This window comes from Solanum tuberosum, unplaced genomic scaffold, assembly GCF_000226075.1.
Source record: "Solanum tuberosum cultivar DM 1-3 516 R44 unplaced genomic scaffold, SolTub_3.0 scf00180, whole genome shotgun sequence".
Classification (NCBI taxonomy): Eukaryota; Viridiplantae; Streptophyta; class Magnoliopsida; order Solanales; family Solanaceae; genus Solanum; species Solanum tuberosum.
Window position 1 is genome coordinate 277271 of NW_006239107.1, and position 19436 is coordinate 296706.

Below are 19436 nucleotides of genomic sequence, written 5' to 3' on the forward strand. Positions count from 1 at the left end.
CGCCCGGGCTTTCGTTACTAGTATATATATATATATATATATATATATATAAATCTTGATTTGAATGCACTTCTTTTTGTCTCCTATGTGTCGAAGAACTATTCTTGTCTTGGTCTCTTTATTTTCTGGGAGCAACGGAATAAAAATTTTAAAATAATTATAATTTATTGAATTTTGAATAAATTATTTATATTTAAATTTATTATTGTGTTGATCCTTTTTATTGTGGGCGAGCAAAAGACTTAAAAAAATTTAAATTTTAAAATAGTTATAGCCAGTGGCAGAGCCAGATTCGAACACACGAGCACAACACTTTCTTATTCCAAGGAGGTGAAATCACTGGGCTATAACAATTTATTATGTTAAGGGTGTCCAAAATATGTTATTCAATCATTTCGTGTATCACTTTACTTGTATATACGATCTTTTTTCCCGACGAAATTGGACACCCTGACCACCATGTGGTTACGCCACTAGTTATAGCTAATTGAATTTATTAAGTATTTTTTTAAAAAATTGACCAATATTACTGAATTTTGCCGAATTATTAACTATCCCTCTAACTCCGCCCTTGGGATCGAGGGGGTGAGGGTGTTTAAACTCATCAATTGGTTTATTACACTTGTCACTTTCTAATACGGTAACTTTTTTATTTATGTTAGATTTATATATTAAACATTTCTTGGCAATATTCTATGTTGGAATTCTAGAAGAGAACCCACTCTTCATGTAATCCTTTTCTAATCATTGGTTTACCAAACTTCCCACCTTTAAAAGTTGCTTAAAAAGAGTTATGTTATTCTCAATCCAAATAAATAAATAAAATTGGATGATATATATATATATATATAGGACTCTTATTGTATCAATCGAAATATACTTTGCACAAAGAAAAATAATATATCATGTTTAATTAATTAAAAAATAATAATATATCATGTTTAATTAATTAAAATATTTTTTGAGAAAATATGAACACTCGTTCTCCGGAAACAAAGAAAACATCCAAAGTCAAAGTAATTTTTGGATTTTTGTCTAATTAAATTACATCGATCACTAGGACTCAATGTCCTTAATTATCAATCATCATACTACCAAAAGTCAAATATTTGGAAAATATACTTTTTTTATATTCTAATATCTACATGCATAGAAAATTCTTGCTGGCATTCATGATTTTTGTTTTTAACCAACAACCACTTAAAAATAAATTCCATTTTCTTCGTAGAACCAATCAAGAAAAGATGACAAAGAAAATGCAAGTCTTTTGTTTGTTTGTTTCAATCTTATTTTCAATATCTATTTCATTTTATTCTATAGAACAATAGTTTATGGAAAAGTTAAAAAGAGACATGTCAAATTGACAACCTATAACCATCCAAAAGCATCTTTTGAATAAATTAAAAAAATTATTCATCAAGTACTATATATGTATCATATCTTCTACCTACCATAAAAATTTTATATTTAGCGGCAATATATTCTTCTTTTAGCGATAATATTTTTTGCCACAACAACATGTAGCAGTAATTGAGTTAATAATATTACAATCAGAGTCACTAAATTCTTTAATAACATTTATACGAAGTGTTAATTATAAATACTCATATTTATTATTATAGCTAAATGTAATATAAAAACTATTATATAACAACTGCAAAATCCTTTATTTGTTGTAGCGAAATCATACATTTAAGTTCATTTTAACATATACTATAATATTTTTACAATAATCCATCTATATTGTGGCATGTCTTTGAAGGTACGTTTAGACAATATATTGTGGCATCAATATATATATAGAGAGAGATATATATAGATATATATAGATATATATATATATATATATATACCTAGGTAATTATATTGATAGTGACCATCAAGTATTAGTGATACTTTTAACCATTAAGATGGCGAAGCATCCATTGTGGCATCACAGTATTATTAGCTGCACCTTGCTGCTGTGTAGAATTACCTCCTTCCACTTCTCCATTATCTACTACATTAGTATTCTGGTATGCTTCCCTGCATTTTCAACGAAATCAATCGAGTAATTTTGATATGAAACATAAATATAAGGTTTCGATAACTATTAATAAATATTGAACCTTAGGTTCAAAAGTACTCTACTTCTTCTTTTTATCCTATTTGATGTCCAATCCAACTTTATGGACCTCTGCTTAAAAATAAAAAAATACTTACACTTCACCACAATCGTGCATCTATCACATACTTTAATGTTGCCAAGAAAGCTATCCCCCCCAATAATGCATCTCTATTTTTATATAATCCAAGGAATAGTGGCACAAAGTTCAAAATTTGGTAGCTAATGAATTTGCCTCTATATGCTTCTAGTCAAAAGGTCACATTTTTGTGCTCTCATCACTACACATCAAAGTCTTGACTCCTGCATATGCACCACTTTTTTTTTTTTTTAGAGTACTTTCATTCAATTGGTTAAAACATTTAACCAATATAAGAACTTTTTATGTAATAAACTTTACATAAAAACACTTTTTTTTAATTACATAGAAATTAAACCATCCAACTTATTAGTTTATCACATAAAAATCGTCCATCATGCATGTACATATATTTGGTAAATTAAATGATTTGATTTTAAGATAATTATCCCTTTAAAGAAGTCTTAATTAGATTTGAAGGTTTTCTCATTTCATAATCTTGTGTCATTAATTAAACACCAAAAAATTAGGAGTATACCCAAGGTGAGGAGAGTCCAATTGTTGTGGCAAAACAAATGTAGATGAGTTGATTTCATGGTTCTGCTGATCCCACTGATTTTGCTGTGCCACCTCTTTCTCCCTCTCCTTCACCTGTTTTAATATTCACACATAATTAAGCATTTGTGACAAGTAGATGCATTTTATTTGGGGATAATAAATTAATAACCTTCTTGGAAAGCTGGTTGTTTTGCTCCTGCAATGCTCTGTCCTGTATCAATGCAAAGATCAAAAAGTTTCTCAATCATACAAATATATATATGAACCTGAGTCTAACTCAACCTCGAAACCTAGTAGCTTGTAAGAGAGGGTTGGGGGAGGGGAGTAGATGATACGTAGAATGTTCGAACTTGTTTCGCTTACTTCCACCATTTTTAAATTGAACTTATGGTTCCAAACACACACACCTTATATGGTTCTCAAGTTATTAATTAAGATGATAGCTATAACCACATCAGACAAATTCTCACCTGTTTTTGAAGCACAGAAATGGACTCATGCATCAATTGGTTCTACAAACAAATCAAAAACTTCAATTTAGAGAGTCATTTCTCAAATAAAAACTATATTGTATAAACATAGGAGTAATTTGGTTAAACCTTTCTTGATCGAATGTGTTTAAGAGCAGAATCAAGCTGGTGTTCAAGATTCTGAAGTTCTTTCATATTTAACGACTCCAAATCTTCTCCCACATAATGCCTGCAAACATTTCATCAAATTTTCTAAGTAAAGGGAAATATATATATACATATGTCACATAAAATTCTATAATGTGACTATGTACTTTTGGTTCCTCTGCAGAACCTCAAGTCTGGCCTTAAGTTTTGCATGTTCCAGAGTCCAGCTTCCCTGCACCAAATTAACATATTACTTCCCCCTCAGAAACAAGATTTAAGTTCTATATACTGACGATATATATATATATATAAGTAACATGAGACGCGAAAGAATTTTGCATACCGGGGATGTATGATCAGTAGGAACAAGCTGCCTCTCAGCAAATGAGTATCTTTCATATCTTTCAAGTAGCCTCTCCATGCTAATTATATCACAAGAGAATATACATATGTCAGATGGAACAAATACAAAAAAGTGAAATATATAGGGGAATTGCACAAAACAATAGAGATTATTCTCTTTCAGGTCCTTAGATAACTCTATTAATAGATAAATGATTATGTAAAGAGAACGGAAAATGCATAAGTACCCCAACCTATGCCCGAAATCTCAGAGATATACTTATACTTATACTATACTAAGGTCCTATTACCTCCGAACTTATTTTATAAATAATTTTCTACCTCTTTTCGGCCTACGTGTCACTATCTTCTGGATCCAGCGCGTGTTGATAATTTTTTCAAGTTATTTGGTTGATAGTGCCACGTAGGCCAAAAAGGGATAGAAAATTATTTATAAAATAAGTTCGGAGGTAATAGGACCTTAGTATAGTATAAGTGTGTCTCTGAAATTTCGGGCATATATAGGTTGGGGGTACTTATGCATTTTCCCTAAAGAGAAATTGAAGAATAAGTTATATACACTATTAATGTATATTACTTATTATTCTCCCTGATGCTTAGTTCAAACGATAAAGTTTAAGAGACTCGTGACATAGGTTTCAAGTTCGAGTTAAGTCTAGTATGTAATTAAGTGGAGAAGTGTAAAGGAGCGGGCTTATTATTATCGAGTTTCAACAGTTATACTTGGTCATAAGAATTGGCCCAAACACATTTTGTTGATCATGAAAAAATGCACATTAAAAGGGTATATGGTTTTAACAATCAGGATGCTAGAAAATCTTTAAAAAATGGAAAAATGAAAAGTACACATTAATTTTGTATATGGGTTAATTAGAAGCTAAAGTTAAAACACAATGCTAAGGAGGAGTGCCAAATATAGTTGTCAAAAGTATTCCCTTTCTTATATATAGAAGCAATTTAGTCAAAATCACATGATGTAAGGGTATGAGCATATATATGTTCATCTATCCAAAGTTATAGTAACATATAAAAGCATAGAGACATATTATCAATATAATAATATATACAAAAGCATAGAGAGAAGAGATTTTGAAAATTTTATGAAATTTTATGATACAACATTTTGAAAAATTTGTTATAGGATGATAGTAAAAGTTGGAGAAGAGGTAGAGATAGACTGAGGAAGAAATAGAGATGAATGATTAGACAAGATATGGCATAAATTCAACACAAAGGGCGGAGCTACCCTCGAGACATGAGTCAAGCCGAACCCAATAACTTTGGTCCAAACTCTATAAATGTCTTAAGTTATTCAATATGTACAAATTATTAATTTAGAATACACTAACTTAAAAGGGCTAGAATCTTGAACCCACAAGATTCAAATCCTCACTCCACCTCTGCTTCAACTTACCAAATATATGTTCCTAGATAAGAGAGTCTGGAGATCAAGGATAGGGATAGACGATTAGCAGGTACTCGAACGCAGTGGCGGAGCCACCTTATCATTAGATGTCGAAACCCTTTGGCTACTTCGTGTCTATTTCTTCAGATTTTGAACCTCCTTATCGAAAATTTTGGCTCCGCCACTGCTCAAACGTTTTCTCTCTTCTCGAATAAAGCTCTAGTCTAGATAAAATACCTATATGTTCCCTTATCAGTATTACTATATTAATGCTAGCATTATCTTATTCTTCGATTTTGTTTCTTTTAATTTACTTCAGATATCTTTAATATTTGTATTGCTAGTACTTTTCTTTCTTTAATGTTTTCTTCATAGTTCATATATAGCTCCTTGCTCTTGTATTTTCTTTCGAACTATATTTTTGATAAATGATTTTTTTTAGTCGAATTAAATAACCTCACTATCCTACAAAGATAGGGTTAACATATGTCATCACCTCCAAACCTTGCTTGTGGAGCTAGAAAGGGTCTTTTTATCAATGAGGGTAGGGGAGGGGAATGGAGATAGGACTACAAAGTGGAGAATCAAATTCTCATCAATAATGTGAAAGTTCAATTAGCCAACCAACTTTGCTATGAAGATTTTCCATTAAAAAGACAAGTCAAAACGTCACTAACATATTAAAAATTATTCAGAAATTTCTTCTTCTTTCTTTTTACCCATTGGATCAAATTTATCACTTGTGTTATTTTAATATTAAAATGCACCTCCATTAATAGTACAATTATATGATAATTTTTAATCAAACACATAAATTTTATTTATTGCTCCACATAAAATACCAGCCCAGCCCATCCATATATGACCCAACTTAACACAAAACCCATTTTGAATCAACACAACTAAGCAATGAAATTTTACTTTTCACCTCCCATTTAATTTCAAGCAGTTCCTATACCAAAATCTTCAAGATGATCAAGAGCAATTCATGTGATCAATTTTTCTTTAGTCGTTAGTATAGAAATTAATTGAAAACACGAAATGAAATATAAATGAATTTATCTCAAACTGATTGATATCTTTTATTGTCTGTAAAGATTCCACTTGAGTTCCTTCTGAAGGGAGATAGTGCATAAAGTTATTCGCTCTAAATTGCCTAATAAGTTTCTCATTGGCCCAAGTACATAAAAAATTATTTTTGATAATAGATAACAATAATTGATTAGATTGAATTCCTAACCTCTGTCTACTCTAATATACCATGCTAAAAATTAATTTAAAATTATTTCATTTAAAGATTTAAATTATTAGAGAGCGAGTATCTTTAGTTATTTAATTATATTATGTTTCACTACAACTCGAGAAGTATATTCCTCATTTTCCTTTAGAAAAAGTACAAGTAATAATCTTGAATTTACTGAATATAGCTAGCTTGCGTTTGGCTCAATACTATAATATCTCTCCAGGAAAAGTGTATTAATTAATCCTGCAAGTCTGGCTAATTGCAGCTACCATCAAACTAGCTCAAAATGACTCTAGTTATCGTTTAATAGGATGTATAAGAATAGTATTAAATATGATGTATTATGTTTGTATTAGTTATGCTAAGATTATTTATTATGCACTGTTCAATTTAGTGTATTAATAATAACATGCATTGCATAATCATTTTTTAAATAAAAATTGCTTACAAAATACTCTCTACAAATATCATGAAAAAAAATTAGAAAAGATTTTGAAGAGTAATTGTGTCTTTAACCATGCTAATGCATGTATTAAAACCTCTTGCATTGCTAAAATAATGGTTTACATTGCATAATACCAAATAGAGTATCATTAGTTATACATAGATTGAGAATATGTATCAAACAAAGTATTAGATTATTAGTAATACACAAAATTAATACATGCATTATTTTTTCTAATGTATCTTACCAAACAACCCCTACATAATAAAATTTCTTGTTTTCAAAATTAAACAAGTAAAAATAGACATCTATATTTACTATAATGAACAAGTAAAAGTGAACAAGGGGAAGAATATACTACAATAAATATAAGAAAAAAAGGTAAATATAAGCCTCAACTTAACGATTTAGAGTGGGTATACTCCTCGTTAAAAAAAATGGTGCACATATACACTAGGCGTTTAACAAATGATGTTTATACCTCGATGTTTAGCAAATATATGGTGCATATTTACACTTTCGACTGAATTTAATTAAAAAAAATAATCTAAAATTGGTTTTTTATTTTAAAAAATTAAACCACGCAACTTTACAAAAATTCCACACCTATTTTCTTTATCCCTCCAAATCCGATTCAACTAAAAAAAATTGTCCTTCTTTTAATCAAATTTGATCCAAATTCATTTTATGACTGGGTCGAAGAGAGATTGAGTTTTCTTTTATTTTGATTGGGTCCGGAATCCAGATATAAAATCGATGAGATATATTTATTTAAAGTTATGTGGTTATTTTGAAATGAAAAAATCAATTTTAGTATATATTTTTTCTTAATTCAATAAATATAAGTCTGTTAATAAGAAAAATGTAACTATATATATATCATTTGTTACTTGCTAAACAGTAAAAAAATACATATGCATCATTTATTTTAAAGAGTACTATATCCGCTTTAAATTGCTAGTTAAAAGTATCTTTGCCTCTTTAAAGCTGGTCTATACTGTGGACCTCGTTTCTGCAAATTTTTTTGAAGAGTTAGTAGTCAGTTTGCACTTGCATGGAACACAACATCTGAAAAATACTTTTACTACTGTGCTTATATAGAGTAAGAAAAAAACTGTACAGATAGTTTTTATAACTTTTTTTTAAAAAAAAAAATCCCTTTTAACAGGATCATCACGTCATAGCTAGATCCTACATATATATATCATAAAAAATAAAAAATAAAGTAGAAAAAAGAGCATATATATATTTTTATATACTTTAACAACCACGTGATTTTCTTACTATTGAACACGAAATAATAATGGATCTGTTTATTAAGAGATCATGTAGACTATTTTTAGAAACAAAAACAACTGGATCTGTCGAGATTATAATTATGTCTGTAAAAAAGATTGAAATTTTAGGTTTCTGCATGCAGTTTAGTAAGCTAAAAATATTATTTTACATATATATATATATACACACAAGACCCCACATAAGAACAAAAAATAAATCAGCAGGTCCCTACATATAATATATCACACATAAAATCTCACCAACACAAGGATACCAAAAGTCAAAATCAATAGAAGAAAAAAAAACAGAAATTTCCAAAACTCTAATTAAAGATCAAGAATAGAAGAGCATATATATATATATATATATATTTAAAAAAATAAAAAATTAAAAGAGATATGAGTTGAGTATGAGATGCAGGGGCGGCTCAATAGAATAAGAAGGAGAGTACGTACCATGAATCATTGGCATATTCAAAGAGTTTTCCTTTAGTGGAAAAAACAATCAAACCAACCTCAGCATCACAAAGCACAGAGATCTCATGAGCTTTCTTCAGCAAACCAGATCGACGTTTCGAGAAAGTCACTTGACGGTTAATTTTGTTCTCTATTCGCTTCAACTGGACTCTTCCTCTTCCCATTTTTACGGATAATTTTTAATGATAGTAAAAAGAATAATGTTTTTTGTAATATATATATATATCATATCACATAGAGAAAAAGGAAAAAAAGAAGGGGGGTAGAGTAGTGTTTCTGTGTTTGGTATCTAAAATAACTTTTGTTGGGCAAAATATCCCACATGTGGAGGAGAGAGAATATAGTGGTATTTGAAAAACCATGCTGGTTTCGTCAAATGTGTTGTCGATTTTTTATTGGATGGATTATTTGTTATGTGTCTCAATAATATCCACAAGTTTTTTTTTAGTACATAACCGTGCGCATCTTGTAGCCAGGTGATGCGAAACTACGGCGTAGGATAGTAGCTACGTCACGAAATTTAATTTCAGTATTATGCTATAAATAAGTATTATTTTTATACACTCTAAAAAAGAATCCCTGCGTAGTTTGAAGAATAAAATACTTCATTTATTTCATATTAGTTGATTATTTTCTTTTTTACATGTATATTAAAAAATTATAAATAAGAAAATAGTTTTACTAATTCACTCATTAAAAAACTTCTTGAAAATTTTACAAACGAATGTTAACACTTTCAAAAAAAATTAATTGTAGGAAAAATTTAATTAATGTTTTCTTTATTTAGTAAAGTGGATAACTAATATGGGACAACTACGTTTAGTAAGATGATCAACTAATATGAAACTGAGGAGGTAGATATTGTTTGTTTTAACAAGTAAAGATAATTAGAAGGTACTATCAAAGAATGTGGTGTAGTGAATGAGGTTGTTCTTCTCCCTTAATTAGAGGTTTCTGGTTCGAGTCTTGGATATAATAAAATTTATTGATAAGGAACGTTTCACTCAAAATGAGGCCTTAACGTAGCACGAATTCGAATATAAAGAAATTGTATATATTCAGAAGAAATAATTTAGATTATATAAAAAAAAATGAATAGTCAGTGGTATATATAACTTATAACTCTTATATATATGTAGACACTAATATAAAATGTTTTATATGATTGGTATAGTTTAATTTATGATTCCCTTCCATTTAATTTATGTGATTGTACAAACTTAATTTCTACAATAGTATACAGACATTTGTATGGTTATGAATTATTATTTTAAAAATAAAATAAATTATTTTTTGATAATAAGTATGTCATTCTTTTTGAAACACAATAATTCGTAAATTGGTATAAAAAAAATATAATAGATTTTATGTCTTATATTTAGGTATTTCATTCTCTTATATTTTTATTGTAGTAGTAGGTTATTTTTGGTTCTTTTGAATATAACTAACTAATTCCAGTATTATGGATAGTTTTTTACTGATTATCTTTTGATAGGATTGTATGAAATTATGTAATGTTTTGAGGGGTGTGTTTGGTAGGCAGTACACGGAGAGTTATTTCAAAATAAAAATAAAAATAAATTTATATAATATTTAATTGACGATATAAATAAATTTTAAAATAATTCTTTTTATCATCAATCAAATATAATATAAATTTATCAGCCAATCAAAGGGTAAAGTTAACCAGTTCATTGGCTGGTGGGTAGCAGTAGTTTGTATGGATAAGAATTAATGTACGGCTACTACTATTGTCTAATTTATTGAGCAAATTGTGTGGTCCAACTGGATATTCACTCTCTTATCCCTTTCGTTTTCCTTTTCTATTTTGAAAATTCCAGGAGATCGTGATTGTTATTTCTTAGATGTGCATCGAAGAAATTTATTTATATGTAATAGCTAGTAAATTATATATGAAGTGTAAATTGTATTAGCTAGGCAAATACAATTAAATTGAGAAAGAATTAATTAGGGAGATCCCAACACTCGCTATACCAATTCAATCGACTAAGAAAGGATCAAGTGGGATTAAATTTTTCATCTCTCTTATGAATATTTCGCTACATTAACTCAGTCACTCTCACAATTCTCCCTTATTTATTACGTAGTAATAGTATTTGAGCATTTCTACTTTGAGCAATTTACTTTACATTAAAAAATTATATATATGACAAGGGGAATATGTAATCATTATTATTTTTGTGCATACGGGAAAAATTATGCTGCACAGTAGGTTGGTTACAAATGACACAAGCGAGACAAATTGAAGAAAATGACCAAAATGGTCCTTAATGTATGGGGCTTGAATATTCTTGGTCCATTATATATATATTACCTTACTAAAATTGTCCTTAATGTATATAAAAATATGATTATTTTGATCTTTAACCCTAAACTAACTATACAAGTGATACTTTTTGTTAAACTTAACTGTGGTCCCACAAAATTGCCACATGGCAATCCCCTTCTCCCTCAATCTTCTCTCTTATGCTGCAACTTTCAATTGATTTATTCTTCTCTCCATTACCTCCTTCTTCTTCTTCTTTTCTAAACCAAATTTTACCAGGAAAAAAAAAATGGACACACAAAAATCTCTTCAAATTTCAAAGAATATTATAAGATTCTATTTTTCACCTTTATCCATTACGTTTTCGCCCTTTAATGTCAACAACAGAATAAAAAATTAATACATAAAAAAGTTATTAATCTTAAAAATGACAAAATTAGAAAAAAGTTATATTCTTCTCATAGATCTCTTCAACAAGAGAGAATACTTGTTTTAAACTTGAAAAAAGTTTACTTATGGAGATCTCGTAAAAGAGAAATGGAGTGTTTTATCTAATTTACTTAGTTCATATTTATTTTAATAGATCATTTTCTTTTGTCTAAAAATGGGAGTTGCTGTGGATTATTATTTCAGAGGGAAACTAACAAATGAGTGTAGTGTGTATATATATTTTTTTACAAGAATATGACAAGTGGGTGAACTGAAAATGGAGCATGACCTCTAATGATGGTGAAAGCAAGAAGACCAAAATAGTCACTTGTTAAGTTTAACAGAAATTTTTACTTCTATGGTTAGTTTTAGGTTAAAGACCAAAATAGTCATCTTTTTCTATACATTAAGGACTATTTCAATAACATGATGTATATAGAGGACGAAAAATCTCCAATCCTTATATATCAAGGACCATTTTGATCATTTTCTCAGATAAATTGCATAAGACAAGCATTGTGCGACGAGCTCAACCTAGAAGGTGTCCCCTTCCTATCTTGGGGGCGGACCTACGTAGGTGCCTGGGGATTCAAACCCTAATTTTCTATTAGTGTAGATATATTAATTTTGAACTCTCTCACAAATAAGAAGCAAAGTGTGACATAGTGGTAGATCTCTTTAAAAATTGACCCCCGCTTTTTTTTATTAGGGTCCCATTTAAGGCTAAAAATCACTTTTCATCTTCTCAAATCCCTAAATCACTTCATTAGTTCTTCCTCCAAAACTCAAGAGCCAAATATTAAATCAATTTTGAGGTCTCTTATAACGGAACTAACTTTTTTGTGATCACTACTTTTTTGTTGGCTTATTCGCACATTTATACTTTTATTATTTTTCGAACCCACTAAATGAAAATTTTAGATCAACCATTGTTCCTATCACAATCAGGTGTTTCGAACTTAAGATCTTCATTATGAAAGTCCCAAATTAAACCATTCGAGTCACCCCGAATGATTTTTACTTTTACATTTAAACATGTAAAATTAGGATTATTTATCATTGATTATTTTTTTATAGAAAAAAAATAATATATATGAATATACTCCCTCTTTCTAACAATAGTTGTCCACTATTGATTTGGCACACCCTTAAGAAACAATAAATAATAGGTGTAAAATTATTGTTTTATCCTTTGACTTTATTAAATTTAATGCTTTGAGAAATGTGTTAGATGATAAATAATACTATTTAATAGCAAGGGTAAAATAGGCCCAAAAGATAAATTATCTCTTGATTTTCTAAATTGAACAAATATTATTGAACAACTATTTTTAGTATAGTGAACAATTATTGTTGAAGGGAAAAAGTACTAATTTCGTTCAAATTTATGATTGAGACATATAATATAGGTAATGCCAACTATTTAATATGCTTACATTAATAGATCTAGTTGTTGTCAAAGGTCTTTTTAGATTGGTAATTACTAGAGCTGTCAATATGGGCTAGCCCACTCCATCCGGGCTAATCCATTCAGGCTTTGACATTTTATGGGCCAGGCCAAGCTAGCCCATTTTTGGTGTGGGCCAGAAAACGATCGGCCCAACCCCATGAGTACGTGGGCTACAGGCTTGCCGGGCCAACCCACTTTTTAAAAAGTTATATATATTTTTATAATTATTAAATTAAATTATAATTTAAAAATATTATCATAAATATCGACAAAACAATATTACATGGTGTTAATGTTACTACTTGTTAATCAAATCCACAAATAAAATTATCATTATAATATTTATTAAGTTTTTTTTCTAAGTAAAAGTATAAATATCTAAATAGAAATATTAACCTAACTGTTTTGCAATTATCACAATAAAACACAAAAAATATGACAATATTCCAACCATAAAAATGTAAAAACTAAACTCCTTACAAAATCATGAAACTTATGGCATATCTAACACTTCATGAAACCTATGGCGTATCTAACACTTCATGATCATCTTCATCAAGTATATCTGAATCAACTTGTGGGAAGGTTGTCTTAATATCTTCATTTTCATATGCAATTTCAATTAGTTAAATATTAAAAAATAACTAAATTGAGAATTATAATATTTTAAATGTACACAAAAATATATTATCAATTTGAGAAAAACCATGTAACCAGTTTCGAGTAGCAACAAGTGTTTGGACATTTTTCTATGGTGGATGCAACTTCTATACTTGGTAATTTACCTAAAAAACTTTAAATAGATTTTGAGTTTGGATCTCTTTAATTTTAAATTTTAATATTATATTATATTTTTTAATTAATTTGTATTAGCCCACGGGCCGGCCCTACCTATATTTCTCAAGTCCCACAAATCAACAGGCTTATTCAGGCCGGGCTAACAAGCCTTTTTTTAAAATGGGCAATTTTTTAGCCCAGCCCTATTAAATCCCGGGTTAGGCTAGGCCGGCCCAACAGGCCTAGCCCATATTGACGGCTCTAGTAATTACTCCCTCCGTCCCTTTTTATACGGCATTCTTTTCTATAATTAGTTGGTCCATAATATTTGTCATTTCATAAAATCAATGTATAAATTATCATATTGTTCCTTTTTTTACCCTTGTGGGTTATTAGTCTTTGAAATATACATTTGACCAACTTAGAAAAGTCAAGTAAATAATTCATGTTCATTGGTTAAATTAATTAATCAAAATAAATTAATTCATATTCATTGATTGAAAACTTGAGTTCCAAAAAAATTAAATAAGGATAGAAGGGTAAAGTTACATCATTTTTTAATGCAAGTGCAAAGTAAAAATGTGACATATAAAAAGGGACGGAGGAATTAATATGTTAGTGTAGCAATGAAAAAATAATAAATGAGATTTTGAGAACCCATTAAACCAGAAAAGACAAATTATACTTGCACATCAGAACAGAATAAAAATATAGCAAATATATAGAGAGAGAATATTAACTTGACCCTTAAATCATATCAATTATATAAAGTTAGCGTAACATGCTCCAAATTATTAAACTAATTAAAGGAGTTATCTCCTTGACGTTTTGTGAAACACTTAGATATTTTTGGATTCTCCCTAGCTCATAAAGGAAATATAGCTCTTGTTTTAGCCTAGATTTTTCTTTTCCTTTTTCAAAACGGAGATTCAATATATAAGTCAAACAATCATGGAAGAGACGAAATCTGACCTCCGCGTTATAATATTATGAGAAAAATGCAAGTTGAAGTGTTTTAGCATAGATTTTAATATTGAAATTTGAAAAATTGAGTTTTTGAAATTGTGTTTGGATATGCACTTTACTTCTGAATGGAAATTTCGAGAATTCAGAATTAATCTGAGCCGGTTTTGGAAATTTGAAAACCAAAATTTCAAAAATTAATTAATTTTTTAATTAAATAAAGATTTAAAGATAAATTTACAAACCGTCCCGATAATATAGTTGTTTAATTTGTTGTCCAAAGCCCACAAGACAACAGGAATATATTGTCTGCTGCAGATGGAATCTTTAGCACGAAATCAGCCCCCTTGTCCAAATACCATCATTTACTATTGTAATACTCGCTCAATCCCTAATTACTTGTCCACTTTTAAATTGACATACAAATTAATTAATGACATAATGAATTTATCATTTTACCCCTATTAATTATGAAGTGGATAAAAAGTTATGTATTTTTTAAAGTAATTAGTCATTTAATTGAGGGTATAATAGGTAAAAAATAACTGTTATTTCTTGATTTATCAAAAGGGACAAATAATTAGGAATAACTATAAAAGAAAAGTGGACAAGTAATTAGGGACAAAGAGAACAATATTTTTTGTGTTATTTTCGGATCTTAAATAAATATTTCTAGTCTAGTAATAAAAGACATAAAATTAGAAAATAAATTTATAAAAGGCTAGCTACCAAACTAATCAATCCTTTTTTGCATCATATAACTTAAAATTAGAGACAACTGTAGGTGGTTTAAACCTTAAACTAAAAATTGCGTTCATTTAAGTTTTAACAAAACATTAAGGGCTCATTAATTAGTTGGGGAATACGAAAGTTATCCGAGATTAATTATTTTAGGATTGTTATCTCATTTAATGTATGGGATAAAAATAATATTACAATTTCGGAATAACTAATTTCAAGATAAATTATTTCGTAATTTTATCTCAACCAAACATAAAATAATCTCATTCTAAAGTTAATTCTGAAATTTATTATCTCTTATCTCTCGTACCAAATACGTAATCGTTATCCTTGTGAAATGATCACACACTCAAAACAATAGAGGCACATGATGTAGGAATATACGCATAGATCAATATGGAAAAGAGCAATAGAGGAAGCATTTTACTGTACAACACATTGAAAAATAGCTAATGAGAAATTTTACTAAGCGTGTTCAAAATTTAATATATATGTATAAAAAATAATTTTTGACATATTTACTTTATATAGTTTTCTATACATATATTATACTCTCTCCGTCCCATTTTATATGTCACATTTTTATTTTGCACTTACATTAAGCAATGATGTAACTTTACCCTTCTACCCTTATTTAATGTTTTCTTAAGTCAACTTTATTAATAAATGACAAGATTAATTAACTATTCTATCAAGAGTATAGTAGGCAAAATATGGTAATTTATGCATAAATTTTATAAAATGACAAGTATTGTGGTCCTGCTATTTATAGAAAGGGATGACATATAAAAAGGGACTGAGGGGGTAATTTTTTGACGAAGGGTGTCCGACTAGCCACCATAGTAGGAGTTGCAAACTGGACGGTACACAACTTGGTTTTGGAAGATATGGCACTAAAAGTTGTAGAGATGGTCATCTTTTATATCGAGCCATTGAAGCAGCGCGTCGTGCTATAATCGGACACTTTCATCGTGCTATGAGCGGACAATTCCAAAGAAATGGTAAGATATGGGTAAGAGTTCTCACAGATATTCCTATTACCGGGAAACCTACAAAAGTAAGAATGGGAAGAGGAAAGGGTGTTGGGTATATAACAAGAGTTAATGGAAAATGGAGGGAAGATGAAAAGAGAGAGGAACTTGAAAAGTCCTCTTAAGTAAAAAGGCATTTCTCCCTCATCGGTGGTGGAAAGAAAAATAGAAGAGCTTAAATAGAGAAACACTTCTATTAATTGTTAAATGGTTGGAAAGAGGGACCCCCATCGTGCCGTCGTCGTCGTCGCTTGCTCGGCTTCAGCTTCGGAAAATGATCGAGAGAGAGATTATTTTTTAGAAACAGTCATGACCATTTGAAAGGTTGCAAACTTTCATTAATGGTCATGTGAATTCTAAAAGGTTGCAATCTTTCGGAATCAGTTCCTCTTGGCTATAAATACCAGTTATTCTTCATAATTTTTTACTTACGAAAAATTCTGGTTTCTTCTTCTTCTTCTGCACAAATATTTTTCGTGTACTCTACTGTCATTGAGTGGCTTGCTGACACCAGCGTTTTGGGTATTAATACACTGGTGATTGAGATCATTCTATCCTGGGAAGACATATTCTAAATCAAACCTCGGATACTATAGGGGAATAATTTTCTTAAGGGGACACCGTGCATTCAGTGGGCTTGATCTTTTTTCGTTCTGTCTTTTACAGATTCTAATATGTTTTACATATTTTAGTTTTTGTGAATTAATTTCTACTCTTCTGTTCTTACTGGTTCATTAAACTTTGGTAACTCCGTGTTTCTGCAAAGTTTGTTAAAATCAGTAATTCTGTTTTAAACACAGTTTGGTAACAATGTTAAGGAATTTTTTTTTAATCTGTGTTTCTGATGGAGACAAAAACCTTCGTGGTTTTATACTCCTGTTAAGTTTGCAATTTAAATTATTGTTTACTGAGTCATTTGTATCAATTTATGTTTGTTACAGATTTTGAAATGGCAAATGATAATGTTACGGTGGTTGTTGCTGCACCAACCCGAACTGTTGTACCACTAGCAGAGAAATCGAAAAAATTCTCTGGTGTGAATTTCAAAGGATGGCAGCAACGGGTATTTTTCTGGCTTACCACTCTTGGTCTACAGAAATTTAACAATGAAGTAACTCCGGTGCCTGCTGCTGATATGCCAGACATGGAAAATTCATGATTATTGAAGCATGGAAACAACCAGACTTCCTATGTAAGGGCTACATTTTGAGTGCTTTAGAGGATGACTTATATAATGTCTATAGTGCAATGACAACTTCGAAAGAATTGTGGGATGCACTTGAGAAGAAATATAAGACAGAAGATGCATGCTTGAAAAGATTTTGTTGGTTCGCTAAAGTTTTTAGACTATAAAATGTCAAATAGTAAAACTGTTGGATCATAAGTGTAGAAACTTCAACTTATTTTCCATGATCTGATTGTTGAGGATATGGTAGTAAATGAAGCTTTTCAAGTGGCTACAATGATCGAGAGGTTACCTTCTTCGTGGAACGACTTCAAGAATTATCTAAAGCACAAATGTAAGGAAATGAAGCTTGGAGATCTTGTGATTCGATTCAAGATTGAGGAAGATAACAAGACCGCCGAAAAGAAGTCTCGTAAGAGTTCGACAATAATTAGAGTTAATATTGTTGAAGAAGCTCCTACTAAAGGCAAGAAGAGAAAGAAGTCCAATGGACAGAAGTCAGAATAGGCCAAGAAGAAATACAAGGGCAACTGTTACAACTGTGGTAAGGATGGTCACAAGTCTTCTGACTGTCGTGCTCCAAGAAAAGACAAAGACAAAGACAAAGACAAAGGCAAAAGTCGAGCAAACATCGTGGAAGAGATGGAAGATGCAGATGAACTTTGTGCAATGATCTCGGAGTGCAACTTAGTTGGAAATCCCAAGGAGTGGTTTCTCGACTCAGGTGCCACTCGACATATTTGCTCTGCAAAAGAAGCTTTTGCAACGTACACTCCCGCTGAGTTCGATGAAGATTTGTTCATGGGGAACACAGCAACAACAAGGATTGCAGGAACTGGGAAAGTTATGTTGAAGATGACATCTGGCAAAGTGTTGACTCTGAACAACGTTCTGCACGTTCCTACTATTAGAAAGAATTTAGTTTCTGCTGCGCTGCTCGTTAAGAACGGGTTTTAGTTAGAGACAAAGCTGTAATAAGTAAGAATGAGAAGTTCTTAGGAAAGGGCTATCTCACTGAAGGCCTTTTTAAACTGAATGCAACGATTTTTGACAGTATTAATAAGAATTATGCTTCTGTTTACTTGTTGGAGTCAAATGATTTATGGCATGCCCGTTTGGGACATTTAATTACAAAACCTTGCGAAAATTGATTACTTTACAAGTATTGCCTGATTTCTAATGCGATAAATCAAAATGCAAAATTAGTGTGGAAATTAAACTTGTTAAACATCCTTACTAGTCTGTTGACAGGAATTCAAAATCTTTAGACTTAATTCACACAAATATATGCGATATGAAGTCGACACCATCTCATGATGGGAAAATGTATTTTATAACTTTTATTGACGATTGCACTCGATTTTGTTATGTATATTTGTTTAATAGTAAGGATGAAGCAGTTGATGCATTTAAGCAATACAAAAATGAAGTGGAAAATCAATTGAATCTAAAGATAAAAATGATTCGGAGTGATAGGGGTGGAGAATACGAATCTCCTTTTGCTGAGATATATTTGGAATATGGTATTATCCATCAAACTACTGCACTCTATACACCACAGTCAAATGGTTTGGTTGAACGGAAGAACAGAACATAAGGAAATGATGAATGTCTTGATAATAAGTTCTGGTTCACCAAGAAATCTAGGGGGGAAGCCATCCTTACGGCTAACAAGATACTAAATAGGGTACCCCGTAGCAAAACACAATCGATTCCATATGAGTTATGAATAGGAAGGAAACCCTACTTGAAATATTTCAAAGAGTGGGGGTGTCTAGCCCAAAGTAGAGGTTCTTTTACCCAAGAGGGTGAAAATTGGAGCCAAAACAGTGGATTGTGTATTTATTGAATATGTTGTGAACAGTAAGGCCTATCGGTTTTTGGTTCACAAATTTGATAATCCTGAAATTCATGTGAATACGATAATGGAGTCAGATAACGTTAAGTTCTTTGAACACATTTATCCGTATAAAACTGAAGAATGTGAGTCGACAAGTGAAAGAC

The 19436-nt window shown here is 30.3% G+C and overlaps 1 protein-coding gene across 1 annotated transcript; it reads right to left on the reverse strand.

Moving 5' to 3' along the window:
* Nucleotides 1-1645: 1645 nt before the first annotated feature.
* FUL1 (Agamous-like MADS-box protein AGL8 homolog) lies at nucleotides 1646-8767 on the reverse strand. Its single transcript, NM_001288213.1, is given in 8 exon segments — nucleotides 1646-2025; nucleotides 2722-2834; nucleotides 2911-2952; nucleotides 3212-3253; nucleotides 3341-3440; nucleotides 3526-3590; nucleotides 3702-3780; nucleotides 8548-8767. Coding segments are annotated over 8 exon segments (753 nt in total). The 5' UTR covers nucleotides 8733-8767; the 3' UTR covers nucleotides 1646-1898.
* Between the last annotated feature and the right edge of the window lie 10669 nt (nucleotides 8768-19436).